The following is a 26,657-nucleotide window of genomic DNA, read 5'->3' as shown; positions in this document are numbered from 1 at the left end:
TCTGATCTACTCAGCAACGGAACACACTGCATGAGATTCATCGGATGGCGATCCGCTTTCCAGACACACAGACAAACCTGAAACATGCTGGGAGTTACCTCTGTGCAGAGAAAAGAAACAAACTTTCTTTTTATTTATAAAATGTCTCTATAGTTCCACTCCTTCGCTATTTCTTACAAAACACGTTAACTTCACAAATAATAAAAAAAATAAATAAATAAAGCAACAAAGACAAAGCCATGTCCCTCTTCATCTGAGCCCCTGAACTTGCAGCCGTTCAGTGAGGCCGAACAGGACAGAAGGCAGCGTGGGGGCACAGAGGAGGGCTCAGACCCCCTGGAGCTGAGAACTGTGGGGCAGGGGCATGAGGACCCAGAAAGAGCATGGTGTGGGGAGGGTGGCCAGAGCAAGTGCGAATTGGGGACACACAGGGGAGCTGACTGAGTAAATGACCAGGAGGTGCAGTACATGGTGGCTTGAGCCCATCATCCTAGCACCCAGGAGCTAAAGTAAGAGACGAGCATGCTCTCAGGCAGCCTGGGGCGTGTTTAAAGTCAAACAAACAAACCCAAGTTAACCTAACTGGGCCCCAATCAATTAACTCTCATGGCTGTTTTAAAGGGGCGTCCCACAGATGAAAAGGAGGGAAGTAGAATGAATGTAGGCTGAAAGTGGAAGCGCAGTATGTGAGTCACAGCTTTCACTATGCATATCAAGACGCCATACCAAGATGTGGATGCAGCTGTGGATGAGGAGGGGCTGATGAGGTCAACGGGAAGCACGAGTCGTCAAGAAGCAACGTATGAAAACATTAGCCTTTTACTTTTTTTTAAAATTTATTTACTTATTTACTTTATGTGTATGGGTGTTTCGCCTGCATGTAAGTCTGTACACCACTTGTACGGCTGTGCGGCGCTGTGCTGCACTATCCAGCCTGGTGATTTCTTGCTTAGCTTTGAGGGTCAAAGGCTTCAATCAATCTCAGTCTCTGTCTGTCTATCTCTCTCCTCTCCACTCTCTCTTTGTCTGTCTGTCTGTCTCTCTCCTCCCTACTCTCTATCTGCCCTTCTACCAGTCTGCCTCTCTCTCTCTCTGTCTGTCTCGCCCTTCTACCAGTTTGCCTCTCTCTCTCTCTCTCTCTCTCTCTCTCTCTCTCTCTGTCTGTCTCTCAGCAAATGTGTGCGTGCGTGCGTGCGTGCGTGCGTGTGTGTGTGTGTGTGTGTGTGTGTGTGTGTGTGTGACCACCCAGTGTATGTATATGTCAGTACTCAGATATTGCTGACATCCTTTCTACTGTGAGAGTTTGGGAAGGATGATATCCCAATACCTATGCACACATTTAGCACTCAACTCTTGCTTTGGGAGGGAGGAGATTAGTTTGTGTCTCTCACTGACTGCAGCACAGGCGAACCCGGCCTCACTGTGCAACCCAGGATAGCCTTCTCTCTCAGCTGGGGTTAGAAGAATGAGACCCCATGTGTGGCAGATTTTCCCTTGTAATACTTTTAAATAACATTTTCAAAATGAATGAAGGAAAAATAAATGGCTGGTACTGGAGGCGAGAGAAAAACTATAAAATGAACCCGGGTGGCTGGTAAGCCAGAGACCAAGGTGACAAAAGAATACAGGAGCCACGTCAAAAGGAAGAGGTAAGCTTGAGGAACCACCACTGGCCAGCACGGGCTACAACACAGAGAGAGAAAGAAGGGAAGAAGGAGGAGAGAAGAAGGGGTGAGTGGAAGCCAGGTAACTACAGTGGAGAAGCCTGGAAACACCAGCTTTGGAGTGACCAAGAACAGCACCAGGAAAGGGCCAGAACCTAGCCACAAATCGACCAATGGGATTCAAGCACATAGCAAGGCTTCTCTCATAGTCCTATCAAAGATGGGCAGACTCAATCAAACCATGAAGATCTGATAGACCCGAGCCTAGGAGAGTCCCATAAAACAGCTGGACTGTAACCTTCAACAGGATCAAGGTCATGAAAGTCCTTGAGAACTGAGGGAGACCAGACAAAGAAGGCTACTGGGTAGTACTTCCTCCTGAACTGGGTCCCTTACTAAGAAAACACATTCCTACCAGGACCAGAGGGCTGAGGCAGGAGGAATGGGAGATAAGAAATAGTGAGTGAGGGGTGGAGGGGATGACCAGAGTGTGTTATTTGCATGGACAAAACTGGCAAAAGGAAAATCAACACGCTGTACAATTAACAGGTGCTTTAAAGGGATTCTTGTTGCTGGCAGAGCTGGGTGGGGTCTGATGGTGATGATGAGCTGATGCTGACATAGAGTAGAATATCCTTGTTTATAAGAAATACACATGGGTGTGTTTGGGGTAAGAGGCATCGATCATACTGGTGAAGATGATCTTGGGTGTGGGCCAGGGGTTCACTCTAGCACACTTGCAAACATTCTACCAATTTATAATACTTCCATAATAATTACTTTTAAGAATCGTGAGTGAGCAGAAAGCAATAAGGATGTCACGCTAGATGAGCAGGTGAGTTTAGACGAAGCACACCAGCTCTTTCAGAGGAACCCCAAGACTCTGCTGTCTCTTAGGGACTAAAACTGCGATGGGGAGAAATTTTTCCCTTAAAGCCTCAGATCTCCCACTCAGCTTGTCAAAAGTCGTTCCCACATTCCTGGCCATCCAGTCAACTCCAGACTGGAAGCTCCAGGATGGGAGAAGTGTCCAGCACCACTCACAGAAAACAGGGCTGACAATCTGCTACTCAGGCTTGTCACTGTGAACCAAGAGCTGGGCAAAGTGAAGAGAACACATTGGGATGCAGGAAGAAAGGAGAAGGCCACGAGCATGACAATGAGAAGCATTCATCTGGCATTTGCATGGGGCTCTCCTCCTTGCAACCTGTTTTCCACCTGTGATGTCACATGACCCCTGCAAACCAAATGAGCCGCACACACCCCCAGTGCCCTGCTATACCCCAAGTTGCATGCCTCAATGCACACCCTACTTGTCAGCATCTGAAATGTTCATGACCGGCAATGAGTGATTATGTGAGTAGTCCGTCTTCCTCATAGGAGGCAGCTTCTAGCAGATTAAGGCGGTTTGTTCGCCAATATTCAGGTTCCTCAAAAGAGACAGACTTCCCGGAAATGCTTGTTAATGGTCATACAAATGAACAACTGGGTGGAAAGTATTTGGATGGGTGGCTGGGTGGGTGGATGAACGAATGGATGGTGGGACAGTAGGTGCACAGATGGGCAAGGAGATGGCGGACTTCAGGCTGCCCCTGGCTCCGCCGTCTTACCTGCTGCTGCTGGGCCCGGAGGTCACCGATCTCCTTCTGGTCCTCCTCTCTGAGCCGTTTCATGTCCTCCCAGGACTGCTGCAGAAGATTCCGCTCACGCAGCAGCTTCCCATTCTCCCGTCTCAGCATGTCCACGTCGTCCTTCAGCTGAGTCTGGTCACTCAGGAGCCGGCTGTGGAGGGTGCTGAAACCCCACGGGCACATTTAGTCCTGACCAATTTCTCCCCCACACCCGTCTCCAGGAACCACTAGCCCCAGGTCCTCAAAGAGATTAAGACAATGGCCACAGGAGTCAGGCCAGCAGCACTCAGAGGAAGGCCAAACCCAAAGAACACGTAAACTCCAAGAAGACTCAACCCCAATTCTGAAAACCCCAACACCAAAAGGGATACAAATATCTCCAAGGAAACGAGACAGCCCCAACCTGTGCCTATATGTCCTGGGGCCTAGGGCACCATGGCAGGTAGAGGGCAAATATGCTCTGAGGGAGGTCAGAAGCCCCAAGGAGGAATGCCCAATCTGCCTCCCATGAGAACAGGCTGTAGTAAAGCCCCCAGCCAGAGATCTGGAGGGCTTGGGCTGCCTGACCCCTGCCTTGTGTTTTAAATTTTTTTTTTTTTTCAATCTACCAGCTCCTAAGGCTGACAAGGATACTGGGAGGGGCTAACAGTTTCTTTCATACTTAGCAAAACTGAGTCCAAGAGGCACACGTCCTCTGGCAGAAGGCAGGGCGCTTGCTAGAACCAGAGCCCCGGACTCTGTCTAGAAACTGAGAAGGGCACAAAGTGGCTACTCCACAAGTACGGGGGCCCCTACCAGCACAACACTCACTGATAGAAGTCTGTCTCCTTGGCCACCTCCTCGCACCTCTTCAAGGCGTTGGTGTGCTGGTTCTGTAAACTCTGCAGGTCCGACATGGCCCGCACACACTGGATCTTTAGCCTCTCATAATCAGGATTCAGCCTGTGGTAGGGCCTGGCCCCAGGAGCAAAGAACCCCATGAACACAGGCCTCAAGGATCACATGAATTCAGGCTGTGTCCTAGACGATCCCAGTCCAGTAGATGCCATGTTCTGGCTCCTGTGCACTGTGGTCTCCTGATGCTTACTAAACTTGCTATCCTGGCTTCAGGTAACAGAGTTAGGTGTCCAAATGGAAGGAGCCCCAGCTTCATGAGCTCCTTCAGTGGGCCTGGGGGAGCAGACTAGCACTCTAAGAATATCCCACAGGTCTGGGCCCACCAGAAACTGTGATAATATTTCTCCTGTCTTCAAAACAGGGATTCTCAATCCTGGGTGCCTATTACTACATGGATGCCCAGAGCACATCAGTATTTCCAGGTAGGAGACCCAACATCAGGATGGCTTTATAAACTCCCTAGGTGAGTCCAATGTGATCCAAGGTGAGCACACAGGCCAGGAGCAGTACTGTTTAAAGTGGGGCTCCAAGGCCTCAGCACTGAGATCCCATGAAAACTGAGAGACAGGCAAATCCTCAGGCCCCGCCACAGAAACCCAACTCCCAGGATCTGGAGGGAAAGAAGAGAACCCTGAATCCTGCACTTCAGTAGGCTCTCCGGGGAATGCCGGTGCATGGTTCCTTACAGTGGGTGGAGCAAAGGCTTTTTGCAAAGAGAGCAGATACTAAAACTCCCCAAAAAAATTTCTTCCAAACAAAAGATGCCAGGTAAAATGTACTTTTAGAAGATGCCTATGTGGCAAGAGCAACGGATGGGTTTACAAACCACAGGAGGCTCCAGCTACCAATGCAGCGGGTTGGGCATGTGTGTGCATGCCCGTGAGCACATAGCACATACATGAGCAAATATGGCCCAGCAGTGGGGTGCAGCAGAATGAGGATACAGGGGAAAGCTTGCTGTCTCAGCACTGATGGCACAGGACCAGACAGCAGCAGTTCGGAGCCCCGGGTCTTCCATAACCCACTCACAAGCACCCAGTAACCAGGTCCCCGCAACTGCTGACAGAGATACCTACCACACAGTCACCCCTGAAGAAAGTATCAATGCAAAGGGGGCTGGCCTCACTCCTCTATCCCAGACTCACACCACAGCTGGCCTATCACAGAAGCTACCGATTCTCAGGGTTTCCTCAATACACCCACCTCAATCCCTAATTGGTGTGACTTAGGTTACAGGCTCCTATTTTCACTTGGAGAAAGCATAAGACACACAGAGAAAGAGATAGAGACAGAGAGAGATGGAGACAGAGAGACAGAACCCTGCTCCCACCTTGGCTTAAGGCTCTGCAACTGGCTAGCATCCTGAGGACACCAGGTTTGGATAAGGGGACACCTTGGAGGTGAAGCCTCTAGAAACCATGGAGCTAAGGGGAAGTGACTCAAGGTGACCCAGTTGAGTCAGGACAGTCCCTGGGGAGTTGGGACAATGACTACCTCTTGTCAAAGGTGGCTCCATGGGTGGCGAAGGCCAGGCGCTTGCGTAGCTCGTTCCTCTCACGGGTCATCAGCCGTAGCTGAATGGAGAGGTTCTCCACCTTGTCATTGACCTGCTGCTCAGTGAGGAGGGGTGGCGGGGACGGTGCCTTCCCAGTAGTTCCTGTGGGCAGGTAAGCACAAGAGAACATGCACTCAGGCGCATTCCCAAGGTGCCAGCACTATTCTGACATCACAGTATGGCTTGTTCAGCTATTCACGAAGCAGTGATGAGCCCTAGGCCTTCTCATCACCCACTGCAAGACACCAAGTGGTACCGGGCCCCACCAGCTGCTACAGGAACACCCACTCCTACAAAGTAGGTCCTATCTCAGTTTCTTTCCACCAATGAAATTGACAACAGGGACTAGACCATCAGGTCTTGGTCAAGGACCCTGAGCAAACCCAGTCTCTCCATAGTCTGGATTTCACATCTCTAGGATGGAATTTTTAGGGCACTAATCCTTGCCTGCCTTGGACATCTGGACATGCTCACTATCACCCAGTCCTAGACACAGCACATAACAAAAGAGGCGGGGCAGGCTACCCTGGGCCCCAAGCAGAGGCCTGAGAAAAAGGCTGCACTTGGAGCCAAGTGAATATTCCAAGGAGCAGGGTAGCTGCCCCAAGGCTGGGACCCACAAGCCATGTCCCTCTCCTGTCTCACCATGGCTAGATAAGCAACTCAGTCCCTACTGCAGATCCACTGCCTCTGGACCTGCCCAAGGCAGCCTAGGCAAGGAAGCTTGGAGAATGCTGACAGTTCACAGCCTATGGGATGCAGGTAAATCCTGAGACATCCATGTTTAATCCACACCATGCCCTCATCCCCTGTCCCAGGACCAAAAGCATACAAATCCCTCACTGTTTTAGGAAGGGCAACAGACACAGCTGCCTCTGACCAGCTCCAAATAGATCTTTAAAAATCCAAAGACAAAATACTTCCTAAGAATTAAACCACGGCCCTTCTATGGTTCGCCCTTGTCAGTACATCCATCTGACACCTCACCTAACCCTCAGAGATCTGGGGTGGGGTCAGGGGAGCTCCCAGCATCCATCTCAGTTTGGAGATGTCATCAGAGAGGCTGACTCATCCCTGGGGCATGGCACCTGTCTCCCCAGTGGACCCAGGCAAGCAGAGAGCGTGATATTCACCTTCTGTCTGTGAGGCCCCTCCCAACCTCTTCTGGTCCTTGTTGTCTGATGGTTCACACAAACCAAATGTCAATTAAATAAAAAAGTACCTTGCAGGGAGGACGAGGAGTTCCTCAGAGTTGAAGGGAATGGAATTAGTCATGGTATGAGGTGGGAGCCTCAAGCTACTGCTCCAGCCCTTCTCAGCATCCCCCGTCCAGGTAACTCAACCCCTGGATCTAATACTCTTAAAATCAAGTTCATAATCATCTTGATTGATTATGAACTTGACTGGATCTGGAATAAACTAAGAGACATGCCTCTAGATGGGTGTGGAAGAGCATTTCCAGGAAGGATTGGCTGAGCAGAGAAAACCTGCCCCACCCCAGTGGATTCTAGCTCAGATATAAAGAGGCCCAGAGATGGAAGTGGGGTGTGTGTGTGTGTGTGATTTGCTGTGGCCTGCCTTTGCTTCTTGCGGGTACTATCATCCTTTAGCTGGTATCAGAACCCTGCTTCTTTGGCCTTCCAACATGAACTAAAGGCCAGTGGCTATCGAGGAATCCCCCAGGCCTTCAGCTCCAGTTCAGGGCTCCTAAGGCATCCAGAACGAAGCAGCAACTGGTCTCTGGGACCAGGTGGGAGGACCTGAGCCAGCTGGCCACCCTGACACAACAGTGGGGGCTGACACCTAGGGTATGCAGCCAAGGTGTTCAGTTCTGTACCATGCCTCCTCCATCCTCATCTCATCAGTCCCCCAACTGCCCACCAGGGTTATACTGCCATTTCCCCTAAGCAACTGACACCCACAAAACCAGACAGCGATATATGAGCTCCCACCCCTAGCCTCAGACTCGGCTCTGACCTGAGATCCAGGCCTCAACCACACTTCCCAATGGGACGGGACTCCCCTCATCTCTACACTCCACTCTCACCCCTACCACCTTCCCCGTCACCCACAGCAGCAAACACAGACGCACACAGGGAGCATAGGAAGGCGAGGTCAACCAGGTCTGAGACCCCAGCAAGCAGCAGCCTCTCGGACTTAGCTCTGATGACTACAGCAATTCCTAACAGAGCCCTCAAGACAAATTCTAAGTTGTGATAAGCCAGGAAGTTCTAAAACAAACCAAGGGGTGTGGAAAATCCTCGCTATCACTACTCAGGTGAAAACAGTTTCAGGGACTGGGAAGATAACTCCGTCAGTACACTCCCTTCTTAACAAACAGAGGACCTGAGTTTGAATTTCCATAAGCCATGCAAAGCTGCCAAGCACAGGGACATCCGCTGGTAATGCCAGTGCTGAGGAGGCTGAGACAGGGGGATTCCTGGGGCTGGCTGACTAAATGGTCTAGACTAACTGGTAAGCTCCAGGCCAATGAGACCCTGCCTCAAATGAAGTATAAGGAATCACACCAAATGTTATCTTCTGGCTTCTATACACACGCCCCCGCCCACATGCATACATGCATAAATATACAAATTTTTATTGATTCTTTTAAATCTTTTTGTTAACGTGCTTTCCAGGGTTGGAGAATGTACTGAGGATGATGCAGCCCTATCGTGCAATGGTCACACAGAGTCCCCCAAACCTACAGTGACTAGATTATTTTCCAACAAGAATATGTATGCCCCAGTAGCAAGGAGCACCAGACCAGGCTCAGGACTATGAACACAACAGCCATATGATGGGGCTGGCTATAAGTGTGAGCAATGGATTGGAAGTAGCAAGGGATAGACCAGAACCCATACCCTGTCCTGAAAATCCCCAATTCCTCGGCTACCAGGCACTGTGGGGATCAGTGGGCAGCTAGGCAGGGGGATAGAAGACTGGCTGGGGGCTCCTGGCTTCTGGCTCCCTCATCCCATGTTCCAGGTGACCCTGAGGCTCCCTCACGCTTATCTACTGCAGGCCGAATGTTTGACTTCGGATCCCTTGAGCCTGTAGGATCAGAAGCCAAGCAGAAAACTACTGCTAGCCAAAAGCAGTCAGGTGGGGGGACCCCCAGGTGTCCTTCCTGACTGTTCGAGGCCCTGACTGTTGAAGGTGACACCATGAAGGAACAGAACATGGTTACCAGGCTCACCAAGCCAGTCTTACAGACAACCCAGGACCAACCAGAGGAAGCACCTGGTCCTTCCCCTAGGCGACTGGTTCTTGCAGCTCCTGAGCCGCACTGGAGAATGCATACCACTCATAGCTGCTGACACATAGGCTAAGGGACACAGCTAGCACATGCACGCGTGTATGCACACACACACACACACACACACACACACACACACACACACACACACATGCATCCCTCCTAGTGGTTCTGCTGTTAAGTCTGGCATCAAACACTTACTATGCCTACACCCCTCTGGGTAAAATGCAGGTGTCTCCTGCCAGCCTCTTCTCTGAAGTAAGTGAAAGCAGGGAGCGCCCCCAGAATAGCCTTGCCACTTCCTGGCTCCCTGGCCAGACACTAGTGTTCTGGAATCCTCCATCTGGGGTCTGCTTTTTAGGAACCAAGGCAGGCAAGGAAGACAAGGCTCCAGACCCGCCTCCTCCAAGAATCTCCCCATTCCCTGCTCAGGACTCACTGTGCCTTCCCCAGAACCCACGCCTTTCTTGCTGTATTCCACAGGGACTAAAGGCCAGCTTCCTTCTGCCTCTCGTGTCTCTCCGTGTTCTCCATTCTCTCTGTGAAGTGGCATGCCTGGCCTTGCAAACAAGCTCCCAAGAGATCCCCCCACCCACCCATAGCCACTTCCTGCAAGAGGAGAAGGTGTTCCCACAAGACCAGGTAACATCATAAATGCCAGAACGCCAAGGGCTTCCCCAGGAGGCAAAAGACTGTCCAGGGCCTGGGAATGTAGTGCAACTGGAAGAGAAAACTTGCCCAGCATGCACAAGGCCCTGGGTTCGATCCCAGCACTGCAGAAACCCATGTTGCAGTGCAGACCTGTTACCCTAGCGTTACAGTGGAAGAGAGAGAAGGATCACAATTGCTAGGTCATCCTATAATGAACTCACAGCCAGCCTGAGCTGTGGGAAGGCCTGTCTCAAAAGAAAAGAAATTAAAATAATAATAATAATAATAATAATAATAATAATAATAATAATAAAGGCTGTCTAGGCAGGAAACTGCTGAGATCACAGGGAACAGGCCTTGCTTCCCTGCTGACTTGGATCCTCCCCCAACAGAAGCCAAGTGACCCTTTCCAGGAACCTTCCCTGGCACACAAGGAAATCCTTCAGCACCTCTCCTTCCCACAAGCCCATCTTTCTGATTCATGAGAAACCTCCCACTACCTCCATCTGCAGGGAACTGAAGGTTTCCCAAACACTGACTAGGAGTGTGTGTCTCCTCCCCTCCTGAAGGCCTCCCTACTTACTCAAGAGGAGAAATAAAAGACCACTGCAGAATTAGGTCAGGATGGACAGGGAGGAGGAACAGAAGCCCCCAGCACACCCAGGAAAATCCTCAGCACTCGTACAATGAGGGTGGGGGTCCTCAGAGAAGCCACGTGCCAAGCTAATAAAAATCACTCCCCAAGAGGCCTCAGCAGAAGGACACTGTAGCTACCAGGCTGTTGACAACAGAAGCTGATATAGTGAGTAAGCCCTCAGGCATCCAGATAAAAATATAAAAATACTCCCAGGCAGTGTGGTAGCCCAATCCTGGATTTAGGAAGTTGAGGCAGGGATGACTGGCAAGTGAGAAGCCAGTCGGGATTACATTGTGAGATTCTGTCCAAAACAAAACAAAACAAACAAATAAACAAACAAACAAAAAACAGAAAACAAAAACAAACAAACAAACAAAAAAACCCGGACAAAATATAGGCTTAGTATGCAGCTCAGTTGAGAGAGTGCTTGCCTAGCACACATGGAGCCCTGCCTTTAGTCCCCAGCCCTAGCATAAACTGGATGTGATGGTGTACACTGTGAGCCCCAGGACTCACGAAGCAGAGGCAAGTACGATGTTCAAGGTTGTTTTTGTCTCCGCGGCGAGTTCACAACCATCCTGAGATACCTGAGACGCTTGCCCTGGTTAGTTTTTACTGTCAGCTTGACACAAACTGGAATTGCCTGGGAAGAGGGAACCTCAGCTGAAGACCTGTCTCGGTCAGATTGGCCTCTGCCATGTCTGTGGGGAAATCGATTACTGATTGAGGTCAGAGGGGCCAGCCCACGGTGGACAGAACTACCCCTCAGGCAGGTGGTTCTGGACTGCACGAAGAAGCTGGCTTGGGGGGAAGGTGAGCAAGCCACTATGCAGCCTTTCTCCATGCTCCTGCCTCTGCTCCTGCTTTGCAGTTCCTGTCTGACTTCCCTCAGTGATGGACAGTTCACCTGGAAGTGTGACCCCAATAAACCCTTTCCTCCCCAGGTGGCTTTTGGTCATAGTGTTTCTCACAGTGGCAGAAAGCAACCAAGGACAATGCTGTCTCATAAACAAAATCGAAAGCCCCCTGTCTCCAACCTTAACCTACCAAGGCCTCCTCTGTTGAATACAACTTGCTGTTCTCTACTGTTTCATCTTGAAGAGAGGAAACAGGAAAGCGGACATGATCACGCTACTCTACGGACCTTGTTCTTACCTTCCCTAAGGTTCACAAAGAAAGACAAATAAAAATGGGTATCCAACTGTCCTTACAAGCATCCCTACACTGCAGTACCTATGACATTCTCTGCCTCTCACTGGACAACACTGGGCCAGCAGGAACTGTCTAGTCATGAGGAAGACCTGTCTGCTCTCCTCAACGGACTAAATGTAGCCCATCCCAGACATTCCACTTCCCACCCAAACATGGTGGGCTGTCTAACTGCAGGTGGTGAGCCCTAACCTAGTTTCTGATGGCCATCTGCTCAGGAATCTGCACCCTGATGAGTGCCCAAGCATGCTGGCACAGGGTCCAGGCTTGTGCCACAGGTATAGGAACAGACCAGTGACTCCATTGCCCTCAATGAGATCCTTCTTGCCCAGGGCCTTTGGGGAAAGTGCCTTTGATCATACGGAGACATTACAGGGACTGGCTGTTTTCATCTGGATTGCCACCTGTGACATCCGAGATGGAAACCTTGGCCACGGTGTAGGGGGAGCTACAGAATCAATTACATATTGAAGAACTAAACCTCACTTCATTTTAAGGCATTTAAATGTGAACAGCCACTTAGTAGTAACTCCATATTGGCCCTCGCAGCCCTGGGTGCTGTCGGCCTGGCTATGACAGCTAAACTGCTGGTGTAGGCAGCTCGCCATATGCCTGAGTGGGCTGAGCCCCATTCTCATGTACCCAGCCTGATCACAGCCGTGCCTAATATATGAGGTCACACATTTCCTTACTGGTTAAGGGAGTGGGCGTGGAACAGAAGAGAAAGAAAAGCAAATCTTGGTTCCTGTGAGCTTGAGAGGACTGACCACAGGAACACAACCAGCTCTTGCGTGAAAGAACTGGGCACAGCCAGTACAGGCTGAGCTTGCAATGGGACAGACATCAAAGATTTGCTTTCAGCCTGCTCGTGACTCTCAAGAAGTATCTGGGGACACTGCTCACCCTCAGCACAAGGGCTAACTTGCCTTCAAGTTCAGCCCATTGAGCTAGGCATGGCGCCCGTAATCTCTGTACTCAGGAAGCAGAAGCAGAAAGACCAAGAATTTGTAGCTAGCCCGTGCTACATAGAGACCTCGCCAGAAAAACACAAATCCCATCTTCCTGCTCGTGCTCAAAAATGCCGACATAAGCAGTAAATGCTTCCAGAAGCAGAGCTCTCTGGAGCCCTTGTGAGACCATACACGTTCCTTGGAAAGTGGCACTATGAGTCCAGAGTGACAATGTGAATGTGTCTGCAATATCCACCAGAGACGAGAAGGGCAGCAGGACCCAGCAAACAGAACGTCCTCTCACCCTCCTATCTATCCTGACAGCCCCGCTCCTGAACAGCCAGACCCACAGTCAGTCAAACTGTGATGTAAGACTCTACGGCGAGTCCTTTCTGAGCTCTGGGCGCCAGGAGAGGTAGGAGGTAAATGTGTTCTTTTCAGAGGCTGCAGTCCTGATCCAGGAAAAGGAGAATGTGAACCTTATTTAGAAGTTTAGAAACACGGTGTTTTACAGATGAGGCCACAGTGGAACAAGAACCTGGTGTGATCAGTGTCCTTAGTACTCATACACACACGGAGAAAGAGACAGAGAGACAGAGAGAGGAGGGGTGGAGGGTGACGGGGCAATTCACAAACAGACCTAGCATGAGAACTGCTGTCCCGGACCCTTGAGAGCACATGGCCTTGCCAACTCTCTGATCTTGGACTCCTGACCCCCAGAACTGTGAGACACATTCCCATGGCTAAAGTTCCAGGCTGTGAGACTTCACTAAGGTGACCCAGGAACACACACGGAGCCTGTTCTTGGCACCTGCCTGCCTCTGATCACACTGACCTCCCATGTTCTAAGAGGCTTTTTCAGTCTCCTACCCTGAGATCCAGCTGCCAAGGGACCACCACCTGCCCTACACACTACTTCATACCTGATAGGAAGAGTTCAGAAAGTGAACTGACCGGTTGGGATGTCAGCACTAGCCGGTTTGGGAGACTAAGTCACGCTACTCTCCCTCTGTGGATGTCAACTTTCCCACATCTCTCTGTAGCAGGAACGCACAATGACTGGACCGAAAGAGCTCTGTGAGCTTTCAAGTCCACAAGGGATACAACACAGGCCAAAGGTCACAGACAGAAGCTTGGGGAGGCTGGAAAGTCACACAGCCTTCCTGCCAGCACACGTCCAGAGAGCTGAGACAGGGCTGGTCTCATTCTCCTAGGCTCAGGGAAACATTCATTTCAGCTTGGACTGGCTCTTTTCCCAGGACAACACAGCACCCCTGGTGCAGAGGACAAGCAGGAGAAGTCTGGCCAGACTCACGGAGTAAGTACTCCACAAGTGATGAAGCGGACAGACACGCTTCCCACACCCACCTCTCTAACACCAAAGCCAGAATGGCATCAACAGGAGGACCTCACCTAATTCGGATGGGAGAACCGATTCCCCGTGCCATGAAAACTCCTCCCAGGCCATCCCTGTTTAAGACCCAAGCCACAGTCCACCCACTGTCCCCAAAAAGGGAGAACTTACCCACACTGCTGAGGGAGCTGCTGCTCTCTGAGTCTGAGGGCATGATGGACAGGACACTGTAGGTGGAGCCTGGGGACAGAAAGGGAGACCAATATGTTACCGATCCAGAAGGGCCACTAGTCCACAGCCCAAGCTCTGTCACATCATTCTGCTGCACCAGGGCTAGGAACCTGGAGTCCAGATCACAGGGAGATGGTGGGCAGCAGGATCTGGACTTGGCTCACTTGGCCCACCTTTCTTTTTCACACTCACACCCTGCTGCTCTAGAGTCTGGTCAATGGGGACAGGAAGTCCAGTCTGCCAGCTGCCTTCTGTCCCACATGACCATCTGAGTTTCAATCCCCAGAATCCATGGTAGAAGGAGAGCACTGACTCCACCAAGTTATCCTCTGACCTACACACATGGATGCATGCCTGCACTCACATATGTATACACAAACACACACACACATACACACACAACAATAAATTAGTAAAAACATGGCTATACAACAATAATCATAATAATAAATTAGTAAAAATATGGCCATAAAGATGGCGCAAGTTGAGAGTGCTTGCCACTAACCCTGACAACCTGAGTCAATCCCCAGGTCCCACATGGTGAAAGGAAAAAAAAAAATTGTCCTCCCCACACACACACTGAATAAATGTAATAAGATTTGTAATAATAAAAAATCAAGCTACTCAAAAACTTATGAGCAATTACAACGTCACCCAACAGTGAGTAGCACATTCTGTTCAGTGGCCAGCCCTGCCCCCACCCCACCCCCCCCACACACATGAGCTAGGACAGGAGCACTGAGAGTGAGTCGCCACCTAATGTCATTAACTTACTGCAGACACACCACCGTTAGGGTTTGGTTTCAAATACTTCCCAATGCCACGGGCAACCCGCCAACCTCAGGAACAACCTATGGACTGAGACGTCCGGTGGGCAGCGCTCGGCATACTGAGCAAAGCACCGGGCCTACTGGACCCTGGTTCCAGCCTGCGTGAGGAAGACCTGCGGTCCCACATTAGGTCCTGTCCCTGTCCCCTTGCATCAGTGACATGTCACACTAAGGACTGAAAAACAAGTGTGTGTGTATTGCTCTCTAGGGCCACAACTGATACAAAACTAAAGGGCGAGGCAAACCGATGCCACTGGGAGACCACACTGGGGGGGGGAAGGGGTGCACAGAAGAGCTCGCCAGGCAGGGGTGGCAGGTTACCTAAAACGGGTATGAAGAGGAATGTTTTGTTCCTGGACCCAGGTGAGTGAGCACAGGTAGGGTTTTGCTGTCAGGGCTCTGAATAAGCCTTAGGGCTCTCACTAAAAGTTACAAAGAATTACCCAGAGGCAGAAGAGGCCAGATTCAGAGGGTTCTCTTCCCTTTTTTTCACCGCTTTTCCTAGGTCCAGGACCTACATTTTCACGGAAGGGAAAAAGTAGAGAGAGATGCAGGGGAGGGGGGAGATAAACAGGGAAGGGAAATGGGGAGGGAGACTCCGGGCAGCAGGTAGCTTCATGGCATAGTGAGGAAAGCTCCAGAGGAGCAAAGAGCACCCCAGAGGACAGGAGACTGCGGAGGGGGTGAGGTCCACCTAGGAAGAGCAGAGGCATCGAGTATAAAGGCCTAGCAGGGAGTGCGCTGGCCTGCCTAGCAGACAAGGAGCCGAGGAGGGAGGAAAACAGGACAACATGCAGTGGGGGTGACAAGATGAGGCCAGGGACTAGCAACGACCGGACTGCATCACTGAATTCTCTAGACATCGGGGGAGTCTGGATGACAAGCAGGAAGGAGTGGTTAGGTGTCTAGTCTTCCAAAAGGACAACACTAGACTGAAATGCGTTCTCTGGCATCTCCACAGTAGTTGATGACGCTGTCTGCAGAGGGAAGGGGGGGGGGGGACGGGGGACGGGGACGGGGACGGGGGACACGACACAGCACTCTCCTGGCATGACAGTCACAGGGCCATGCGTACATCATCTGCAGGACACTAGAACCCAAAGCAGTCCACCCATCTCTGAAATTCTAAGATCCAGATAAAAAAGGAAGACGCCATGTTCATGCTCCCATATTTCAAGTCCCATCTACCCTAGTAAACCCACAGCCTAGAACTATGTAACTGAAGCTGACCTTGAACTCCTGACCCTCCTACCTCTGTCTCCCAAGTGCACCACCACACCCTGTTCATGCAGTGCTGGGGACTGAACCCAGAGCTTTGTGCACACTGGATGACTGAGCTGCACTCCCAGCTCTACCACAGGGTTTGCTGTGCACTTCACATCTATGCACTTTTGCATCAAAAAAAAGGCACATTGCAATTTTTTAGTTTCTTAAATTTTTTATTTTTAGTTAGAATATTAATTACACATATTTATAGTGTAGAATGTGATGGTTCAGCACACACACACACACACACACACATACACGTCAATATGTTACACATTGGTCATCAACAACTGCAGGTAATGTCCATCACCTCTCACATTCTCATTTCTTTCTTCAGTAATTTTTCTATTTTGAGATTATAATAGAATTACATCATTCTCCTCTCCTTTCCTCCCATCAAACTCTCCCATGTACCCTCCTACACCTTGCTCTCTTTCAAATTCAAGGCCTCTTTTTCTTTCTTTCTTTTTTTTGGTTTTTTTTTTTTTTTTCCGAGACAGGGTTTCTCTGTGTAGTTTTGGTGCCTGTCCTGGATCTTGCTTTGTAGACCAGGCTGGCGTTGAACTCACAGAGATCTGCCTGCCTCTGCCTCCTGAGTGCTGGGATTAAAAGCGTACACCACCACTGCCCGGTGGTCTCTTTTTCTTTACTTGTTGTTATGTATGTGTGTTTGTGTGTGTACATTGCACAAATATAACTTGCTCAGTCTGTAAATTTTTAAGTCCTCGTCTTTACTGTATGGTACCCTTGAGGTCAGACACAACCAGGCCATCCATAGACAGCTGCGAAGAACAAGCCTCTAACAACCATATTCAGTTCTAAACTCAGGAAGCATCTTTTTAGATTTTGTCAGTTTTTCCTCTGTGGGGACCAGGAAAGCTGGCCAGCCACTTTATGGTGGATTGTTTTGAAAAGATACCCACTTGGGAAAGCCAGCACAAATAAATGCTCCCAGTCACACCCCTGTAAGTCTGTGCTCAACTCAACCCAGCTTGGCACTTCAGCCTGCGCTCTGTAGACACCACTGTCAGAAGGGAATGCTTGCTTCTTTCGTTTCCTGGCATCCCCAGTGTCCCATCTTCCAGTAAAGCAGCACCCCCTACCCCCCGCCCCCCCCCCACATCACCTCCTCCTCCCCACAGCGAATTTCCACTGTTAATTAAGCTTGGCAGAGACCCTTCTTCCTCCCTGCCTCCCGTCCTCCCTAGCTGGGGGAGTACATTTCACATCTTTGCAACCAATACATTCTGTTCCTCTTCCCTGCCCCCAAAGTCCTGACCGGGCTATGTAGCCTGCCTGGGGCAGAGTGACATCTTTATATGCATCTCTGGGCATCATCCTGGCCCATCCTCACAGGCAGCTGGCAGGGCTTCTTGCCCTAGTGAGGCTGGTGGGTGTGGGGAGTAACTGATTAAGACTGAACAGGGTCCAGTTTTAACAGTGTTCTCAGAGATGTCACTGGGGAGAAGGACCCAAAGATGACGCTGTCTGAACAATGTTTTGTCTTCATAACTATTGTCTTTAAGGTCCTATGTGGTCAGGATTGTTAGCAGAAGGCAGGGGAGTTAGCTCCCCTCCCCCAGCCCAGCCACCCACACCCACACCCACACCCCCACAAGCTACACAGTGTCCTTTCAAAGCTGATAACTTCCTGAGGGGCAATTGTCTGGCGTCATCTCCCTCTGGGGTTTCACAATCAAACCTGAAGGCCAACAGGAGTCCCACCTCAACCCAGCATACTTAGATGTCCTATCTGGCCCTCCATCTGCAGTAGCCGCAAGAATGTGACCATTTCCCCCAATGCCCAGAAGGGACTGTTGAAACTACCTGAACCCTAAGGCATCCTAAAAAGCTTCTGTGGAGAAGGAATGCATTCCACCCAGAAGCTCAGGCCACTGGACACTATAGAAGCAGCCCAGCTCTCCTCACAGATGCTACCTGAGTGCATGCACGCCTGTGAGACCCTAAGCAAACTGAAGAAACCCAAATCTCCACAGAGGACAAGCTTCAGGTGGATGTGTGAGCCTGAGAGTCATCTACGTGGGTTCTCTACCATCTGAGGAACTGCTTGGGGACCTGGTTAAAGGGTAGATCAATGCAGGACCTGAGACTGCATTGCTGAGAAGCCCCAGGATGCGTGACCACAAACCAATGGTGTAGGGACCAAGGACAGGAAGCAAGGCTGTAAGAGACAAGAACAGGGCTACAGATGGAAGCTTCCCCAGAAGAACTGGGGGAGGGGGAGGGGGAGAGGTAGGTACTCTGGGAGACAGCTGACCTAGTGACACTCTGGGACTGCCCTCCATAAGCATTATCTATGTCCTTCAGAAGAGCTCAGGCCTGCTAATTCTGTTTACAGTGTGACTCAGTCCCACTGGGTCACCAAGACCAACTTCAAAAGAACTTCCAGAACTGTGGTGATAAGGGAATGCCCCAAACTCCCAGGCCTCTTTCAGCAGCCTGCAAGCGCCTGGGCGCCCCTTCAACAACCGCCACCACCACCACCACCACCATCACCACCACCACCATCACCACCACCACCACCATCACCACCACCACCACCACCACCACCACCCCGCACCCAGTCACCTGGAATTGTAAAGGGCTGGTTGACTCATGCTTCCACTATGGAAACTCAAACTCAAAACAGCTGGACTAGTATGCAGAGGTCCCTGGCCACCAGGCACCCTGAGACAGCATGGCCACAGACAGGCTAACCCCGACCGCTCAACCATCAGGGAATGGGCTTGCTATTCTCAGGCATCTCTAAAGCCCCAAGACAGCAGGGATCAGCAGCAGGTGGCTGCCCCACCCTGCTGTCCTCCTACAGCTCACACCTGAAGGACTATAACCCACACGTCCAGTCACTCCCAGAACACCATGTCAGTTGAGAGGAAACAGGCTCAGGTGCTCCAGAGGCTCCACACCTGCTGGGAGGGTCAAGAGAGTCTCTCTCATCTGATGAGGCCTGTAGGCCAAAAGAGCTGGTCGTGACCAGAGTACAGCAGAAAGTACCAGCTCCCCTGGGCTTATTTCCCAAATCCACCCTTACCTCACCCTCGGGCTCTCTGTGTGTCCATACGCTTACGGTAACATGGGGATGATGGGAATGCTTCCCTCGCAAAGGTCCTGTGAGGATCAACCGACTTACTCCACCAAGTGTCTGGAACAACACCTGACATGGCCCCGAGCACAAGCTGCTGAGATTAGATCCTGGCGAGCCAGCCTGCAGCAAGCCCTTCCTACCCTGGCCGTCTCCACTCCTGCATTACCTAAATGGACGGCTGTGACAGTGATGAAATCACAGTCCACAAAGAAACTGCAGACTGAGTGGCACTCTCTAATAGTCAATGACAGCAGCTAATGGGTCCTTAGCCTGGTAAGTGCTAGGACTGTGCATGCGTTGGCTCACACTGCAGACATGGCTTCAGTTAACACCCATAATGACCCTGAGGTCGTCATTAGGTCCATTTTACAGAGGAGGAAACCAAGGCTATCTCAATTACTCAATGTGTGTAAGGGAGAGCTACTAAGGGCAAAAAGGGCACAATCCATGCGTGCTACCCTTCCTGTCTGGACTCTCGGGGCTCTGAGGTGGCAGGACGTCCTAGAAAAGATTGTAGAACATCATCGCCAGCCCTCCTGACTATGGAGAGGGGGGAAAAGGTGGGTAGTGACAGCCATTGTTTACTGCTCATCCCCTGGCTCATCCCCTGCGGCGCTAGATTAGGAAAACCTCTTTGAAGAACTACGTGGCAGGCAGCCCTGTTCTCGCTGGACACACTGAGACCCAACAAGGGAGGCTGACAAAACAGGCATTTCAAGGAACTAGAGGGGTGCCCATGGATGGCCGTGGGGTGCATCACACGCAGACTATGGCACATCAGTCAAGAAAGAAGTCCTACCTATCCCGTGTACCTTAGGAGTCCATCTGAGGATGAAAAGATGCTAAGTGCCTCGGTGCACAGAGAGCTGGTGATTCAGACCAGCTTTGCCCAATTTGTCCTCAGTGTGCACAATCCAGCCAAAACAGCTGGGCTTGTACATCAGGATTTGCCATAGGTTCCCCCGGCCCTACACACAGAAGTGTAACACTACAGTGTACTTTGCAAAGTTTGAGGACAGGTGCCTTCAGCTTGGCAAAACAGCACAGTAATGGTGCTCATCCCTCCCCTTTGGGGTCAGCCTAAGGACTACTAATCTACTTGCAAACGTGGCAAGGTGTCCACTGCCCAGACAAGGGAAGCATGCACCTCTGAGGTGAAAAATGGCATCGGGCAAGCAATGAGAGCACCGTTTACCTGAAGATACTGTCCTATAGATACTGAATCTGGGAGATGGGAGCCCAGGAAACTCAGAGGTCAATTGTGTCTCTGCACGTGCTCTCCAATCTGGAACCCATAACATGAAACCAGAGAGGAAACGAAGCATGCAAAGCCAGAATTAATGGAAATACACAACCTTCCTGTTTGCGACCTGCTGGCCTGGTGGGGGGTGGGGCGGCGTTCGTTCGGTGCTTGTTTTACTGGGATGAAAGGTCAGGTCAGATAGCCTCACCTCCACCAGCAGAAGGCTCCGGGGACACCACAAGTGAGTACCTAGGAACACTAACTCCTTTCAGATAGGCTGAGCTCCCTTGTGGGAGGTGAGCAAAAGGGTGGAAGGGGCCTGATACTGTCAACCAGAACCAGGTAGGGACAACCCTTAACACTGCCTTCCATCATGAAAACAAGTCTGACTTCCTGCTGTCACTCTTTACTAGGATGGGTGGCAATTTGCACCCAAAAGGTACCAGAGGTACAAGGTAGGGTCTTGGGGCTTGACAAGGGAAGGCTGGACCACAGTCACATCCTAGGGGCGGGCAGGGGCAGGCCAGGCCAGGTGTTAGGAGCTCCTTACAAAAGTGTAAAAAGTCAAGCATGTTCATTTGTTAGTGATGTCTGCAGCCAACCTGACCAGGGCCAGCTGCCAGGAAACCCTGACCACTGTACCACTGCCCCGCCCTGTACCATACTCAACGTGGATGGTGTGGGGAGTGACAGCTAAGTTCCTCCGGGCTCCAGTTGGCATTACCAATGGTCAAACCTGTCTTGAAATACACTCCCTAAGAGCTCTGGGAGCCACACAGGAAGGTTGAAGATCTCAGAAGGCCTCTGCTTTGGCCAGCCCCTGTACCCAGGCTGGACTCGGTTCCCATGTCCACCAAGAGAAGAGGACACCTCCCTGGAACTCTGGCCTTCCTGTCCTACAGACTCCACTGCTTTCCATCATCTCAGGATGTCAGGTGGCTGGGATCAGCCCATTGTGTGTCCCATTTTGTGACCCCAAGTCAGCTGCTCCCGCATTCTGTGTTTCTTCCTTGCACTGGTAGAAAACCCTTTTTATGAAGAACCTGTGTGCCACCTATTACACCCTTCTCTCCATGTCTAAACGAAAGCCTGTTTGTGTAGGCTAGGAAGGCATGATGGCTACTCTCAATTATCACTCTGGGCATGCCTGGGGGGATTATCTGGATGGCATTAATTGAGGTGAGACCATTCACCCACTATGAGTAGTACCATCCCCTATGCTGGGATCATGAACTGTACAGAAAGGAGAAAGCTGGGGGTAGAGATGATCAAGATATATATTTAACAATGAAAAGAGGAGGAGGAGGAGGAGGAGGAGGAGGAGGAGGAGGAGGAGGAAACTGAGCTAACTAAGCACAGCATTCATTACTGTTTCTCCACTACGGACCAGTTGCTTCAAACCCCTGCTGCTGTGACGTCCACACTGTGACGGACTGTAACCTCAGACTATGCACCAAATAAAGCCTTTCTTCCTCGTGTTACTTCTGTCAGGGTGTTTTATTACAGCAACAGGAAGAGTAAGACAGAAAGCCTTTCCCCCCTTTCCACCATTCGGCTAGCCAGGCCAGTTCCAAGCCAGCTCTGCCCTCCCTTACAGACCTCCTGTTCCTCTGCCGCATGCTGAACAAACCTACCTTCTCATTCAGTCCTCACTGCCACCTGAATGTGGGCATCAGACAATCAAAGCAAGGGAGAGGGATTGGTGTACTGTACAAGGTGCCCCCGCCTCGGGGGGCATGTCTGTACTGGGAAATGGTACCCACACCAATGCTCAGAGAAGGTTGCTGAGGTGGCTCAGAAGGCGAAGGCATATGCCACCAAGCCTGGCCCACATGGTAGAGACAACCACCTCCCAAGTTGCCCTCTGACCTCCACACCTGTGTTATGGCTGGCACGCACACACACACTAGCATACTAATACAGAGAACACTGGGAGGTCGTGGGGATACAACAGAGAACAAGACAGATACAAACCTGTTCCCCCTAGAGCTCACAAGAGCAGTGAGGGGATGAAATAAAGAATACAGGAGGGCTCTCTGAGGAGCTCATGCCTGAGCAAAGACCCAGAAGTGTAGAATCGCTGCAACAGACTGTCTCAAGCAGGGGGAGGGAGTGCAAAGGCCCTGGGGCCAGATTGTAAGGCCAGTGCAGTTTGGATGGGGAAAGCTGCAGTGCAAGTGAGGTCCCAGGAGGGCTGGTTCAGGTGACCTTACAGGCCACAAGAGGATGTTTCCTCTGAGTAAGATAAGGAACCTCCAGAAAGTGTGTGTGCTTTTCATTATTGTTCTTCTAGCAACCCCTTTTCCTTTCTATATGTATTCAAAATACAAAATAAACTGCCTCCTTTCATACATGGATACATAAGGAACATAAAAAGCAGCCGAGGGTGTAACTGAGCTAGACCAGTGCTTGTCTGGTACACACAAGACTCTGGGTTTGATCCCCAGCACCACATACACTGGATAAGTGGCTCATGTCTGTAACTCAGGAAAGTCAAGGTTGGAGGCCAGCCTGAGCTACATCAGACAAGAAGAGGAAGGAGGAGGAGGAAGGGGAAGGGGAAGAAGGAGGAGGAGAAGGCTGGGTGATGGTGGCACACGCCTTTAATCCCAGCATTCAGGAGGCTGAGGCAGGCGGATCTCTGTGAGTTCAAGGCCAGCCTGGGCTACAGAGTGAGTTCTAGGAAAAGCAAAGCTACACAGAGAAACCTTGTCTCAAAAAACCAATAAATGAATGAATGAATGAATGAATGAATGAATAAAATATTTTAAAAGGAGGAGGAGGAGGGACTTACAGAAAGAACATGAGAGTGAAGTGTTCTAGAAGGCACCATGGGAGGTTGTCCTCTGGCCTCCACACACACATACATTTGCAAAAGACACTTTGAGCTGGTCATGTGAAAGTCAGAGATGCTCTCCCAGAGAGGCAATTATGTAGGTGATTGATTGGCCTTTACTTTCCCACCAGGGAAAGGAAGGGTTTGTATTAAACTAGAAACCAAAGGGGCATCTAAAAAGAACTGCCAGGCCACATCTGGAAAGGAGCCCAGGGCTGGTTAGTGATCTCTGCCATGGGCAAGATGGAGAACTGAGTATTGCCCCTGGGTTTCTACGTGCTGGCCCAACTCCAGAAGCTATTTTATGGTACGTAGTGCTTGGCAGGCTTATTATAATTACTTGCTAATTGGAATTAAACTCCAAAATCCAATCTGTTCTCCAAACTTTTTTTTTAAGTTCTGTTTTATTTATGGGTGTGTACATGTCTGAGTCAGTGTGAGTGTATGTGCACATGTATGTGCAGGTGCCCAAGAGGGACAGAAGAGTGCACTGACCTCTGTAAAACGGGAGTTAGAGGAGTTTGTGAGACACCAGGGTGGGTGCTAGGAGGCCAACTCTGGTCCTCATGATTGAGCACCAAGTGCTCTTAACCTCTGAGCCATCTCTCCAGCCCTCCCCATACCTCATAATACCAGGACTGGAAAAGAGTCCCCCATGAAAAATAAAATGGTGCCTCTCTCTTCACATTGATTCATCTTGTAAAGCCCTGACCAAAGCACAGTCTTCTGATCCCAGACATCCTCTCAGATAAGGTGACACCATGTGAAATCATCGCCACTGCCAACTAGCTAGCACCTGGTGTGAATTCTCAACCAGCCGCCTTCAGAAGAAAGAGTCGGTTCCCAAAACTGCAGGGCACAATGGCACACCTAGCCCTATAGAAATCCACTTAGCTCTCATTTGCTCTCTCCTCTGCCCCGTTCACAGTAGGAGCAAGGGGCTTCCAGCTGAGAGCTGACCAATGGGCTAGCACACCCATGCATTCGGGGCTTCCAGCAGAGAGCTGATGAATGGGCTAGCACACCCATGCATTCGGGGCTTCCAGCTGAGAGCTGACCAATGGGCTAGCACACCCACGCATTCGAGCAGGGACAACAGCTATAGAGGTCACCCTCCAGCCCTACCAAAGCGGGACTACACATCTTGAACAGCCACCTCCCTAAAACCTCAAGCAAAGCTGCCATCAAATTCCAACTTCACTTCAGTGATAGCAGTGACCCAATGCTCACATGGACGTTTAGCCCAAGAGCATGGCCAATCTCATCCTCCAGAGACCAGCAGACAGGTCCAGCTGCTCTTCCCCAGTGCGGAAGGCAGGGCTCCCCCATCCATCTCAGGGAAAATCTGGCCCCACAATGTCTTCAGATTGCCCAGAAACAACCATAAGAAAAGGGGAAGGAGAGCAGAAAATATTTCAAATGCTAAGAGGATGTGGGTTATCGTTTCACAAGGCCCTAGGGAAAGAGGGTTAATCTTGTGCAATAAGAGAAAATATTTCCCTATTTTGCATTTAAAAAAACCTAAAACCAAAAACCACATCTACAACCACAAAGGACAGCAAATGAGACCACAGTATGCCAGTCCCCAAAGAGGCAAAGCAATCCGACAGCTTGAGCCTGTTGGCCATCTGAGGGCAGGCTAGGTCTTTTTCTGTCCTCACAGGGTCTAAGACTACCACCCACCCAGTGCCCAGGTATGCCAGGCTGTGTGTAGCCCACCCCAGTACAAACACCATTTTCTATACCTGCCATGAAACACAGTCAACTAGAAACAGCATCCTCAAGCTTGCAGCACTCTGGGGGGAGAGGTACTGCCCCTAGCCTCATTCTATGGCTAAGAACCCTGAGGCTCTCAGAGGTTAACAGATAACTCAGGATCATTCTACAAAACCAAGGCCCACCAGATGCACCATTTCTGAACCCTAAACCTATAAAAACTCCAAGCTCCCTCTGCTTTGTAAGCCCCACAATAATCTTTATCTGTCGCTCACCCATGAGGCTACTAGGCTGTTCCTGATGGATATTCATAGGCTGAAGCCATGCGCCCCACCCTACCCCCGGCACACATGTCATAGGGTGACAAGCTCTTTACTGTGTACAATTCTAAACTCTCTCTTCTTTTCCTCTTTTAATTAGCGCTATATCGCTTTGGTCATCCAAAGGGGGAAAGTCACTGCTTAGGAAAAGTAAACCAACATCGCTGATATGCTTTTGAGTCTTCAGCGTCTGTGCAAAGAAATGAGGTGACTAAAAGGAATGCATCTGGAAAGACTACTAAGAATAAGGGAAAGAAATCCAAGTTGTCACTGCCAATGTCACCTCAGCCAAAATGAGATAAAGGAGGCAGAAGTATGGGTGCTGAGGCCAGTAAGCCTGCCTAGGCTACCGCCAGAAATTATCGATTTTTAAGAGCACGTTCCATTTCATCACATTTCAGAAAAACAAAGAGGAGACCTTGAGGGGCAGACAAACAGGTCCCACAGTGACAAGAATGGATGTGCCTGCAGCAATAGCAGCCACCCAGGGCCCGCCAGCAATCTTCATCTGAAAAATTCAGATCTCTCATGGCAGACAGGGCTCCCACAGCGAGACACCGTCAGCAGCGGCCCCGCAAAGTGCCAATTTTCATATTTCCTAGGGCCTGCGGGGCTCCAGGCTTCTTGGCTTAAATGGAAACTGTCAGATAGGATTTTGTGCAAACACGCCGTTTCCTCGGGGGCAAACATTCTGAGAAGACAACTTGCTCTTTCATTTTCTGACAGCTTTTTGTACATGGTGGCTACATTAAAGATGAGAGAGGCCAGTGGGCAGGGCTTGCAGGATGCCAGCACAGAGCAGACAAGGAGTGCCTGGGGGAAGAGCTGAGGGAACTGCAAGGGATTGGGGGGGGGCAAACATAGGGGTCACCCAGCTGCTCCTCTCCTCCTCCCACAGCCCCTCCCACCACCATCCATGTTAGCATGCCCTCCCTCCTAATGACCTGCAATGTGTTAGAGAAAGAGCTGGGGGAAGAAACGTGAAAAAAACAAACAGTGACAGAAGCTATCGAAAGTCTCGGGTGAACAGAACTGGATAAAGAGTATTAGCAGTAGGGCTAAAGAGAGCTCAGTCAGGAAAGTGTCTGCCGCACAGCATGAGGACCCTCGTTTGCTCCCCATCACCCACATAAAAAGCCCCAACAGCAGGCCCCTGTAATCCCAGAGATTGGGGAGACAGATGGATTCCTGGGACCTGCTCATGAACTGGTCTAGCCAAAACGTGAGCTCTGGGTTCAGCGAGAGACCCTATCTCCAAAAACAAGGTAGAGAGCAATTGGGGCAGATATCTAATGTTGACCT

General features: G+C 50.5%; 1 protein-coding gene across 4 annotated transcripts in view; it reads right to left on the bottom strand.

Annotated features, from left to right (window-relative positions):
- Dlg5 (discs large MAGUK scaffold protein 5) overlaps window positions 1-26,657 on the bottom strand; it is a 114,826-nt gene that overhangs the window by 56,341 nt on the left and 31,828 nt on the right. For 3 of the 4 annotated variants that reach the window (XM_028879791.2, XM_037208606.1, XM_037208607.1), the window contains exons 2-5: window positions 13,979-14,047; window positions 5,687-5,849; window positions 4,106-4,249; window positions 3,275-3,458 (exon numbers count right to left, since the gene is read on the bottom strand). In XM_028879791.2, the coding sequence (XP_028735624.1) occupies window positions 3,275-3,458; window positions 4,106-4,249; window positions 5,687-5,849; window positions 13,979-14,047 (560 nt within the window). The remainder of the gene's footprint in view (window positions 1-3,274; window positions 3,459-4,105; window positions 4,250-5,686; window positions 5,850-13,978; window positions 14,048-26,657) is intronic. The other variant, XM_037208608.1, reaches the window with a different exon arrangement.

The sequence above is a fragment of the Peromyscus leucopus genome, chromosome 9 (assembly GCF_004664715.2).
Source record: "Peromyscus leucopus breed LL Stock chromosome 9, UCI_PerLeu_2.1, whole genome shotgun sequence".
NCBI classification, from domain to species: domain Eukaryota; kingdom Metazoa; phylum Chordata; class Mammalia; order Rodentia; family Cricetidae; genus Peromyscus; species Peromyscus leucopus.
This window is presented reverse-complemented; position numbering and strand designations above follow the sequence as displayed.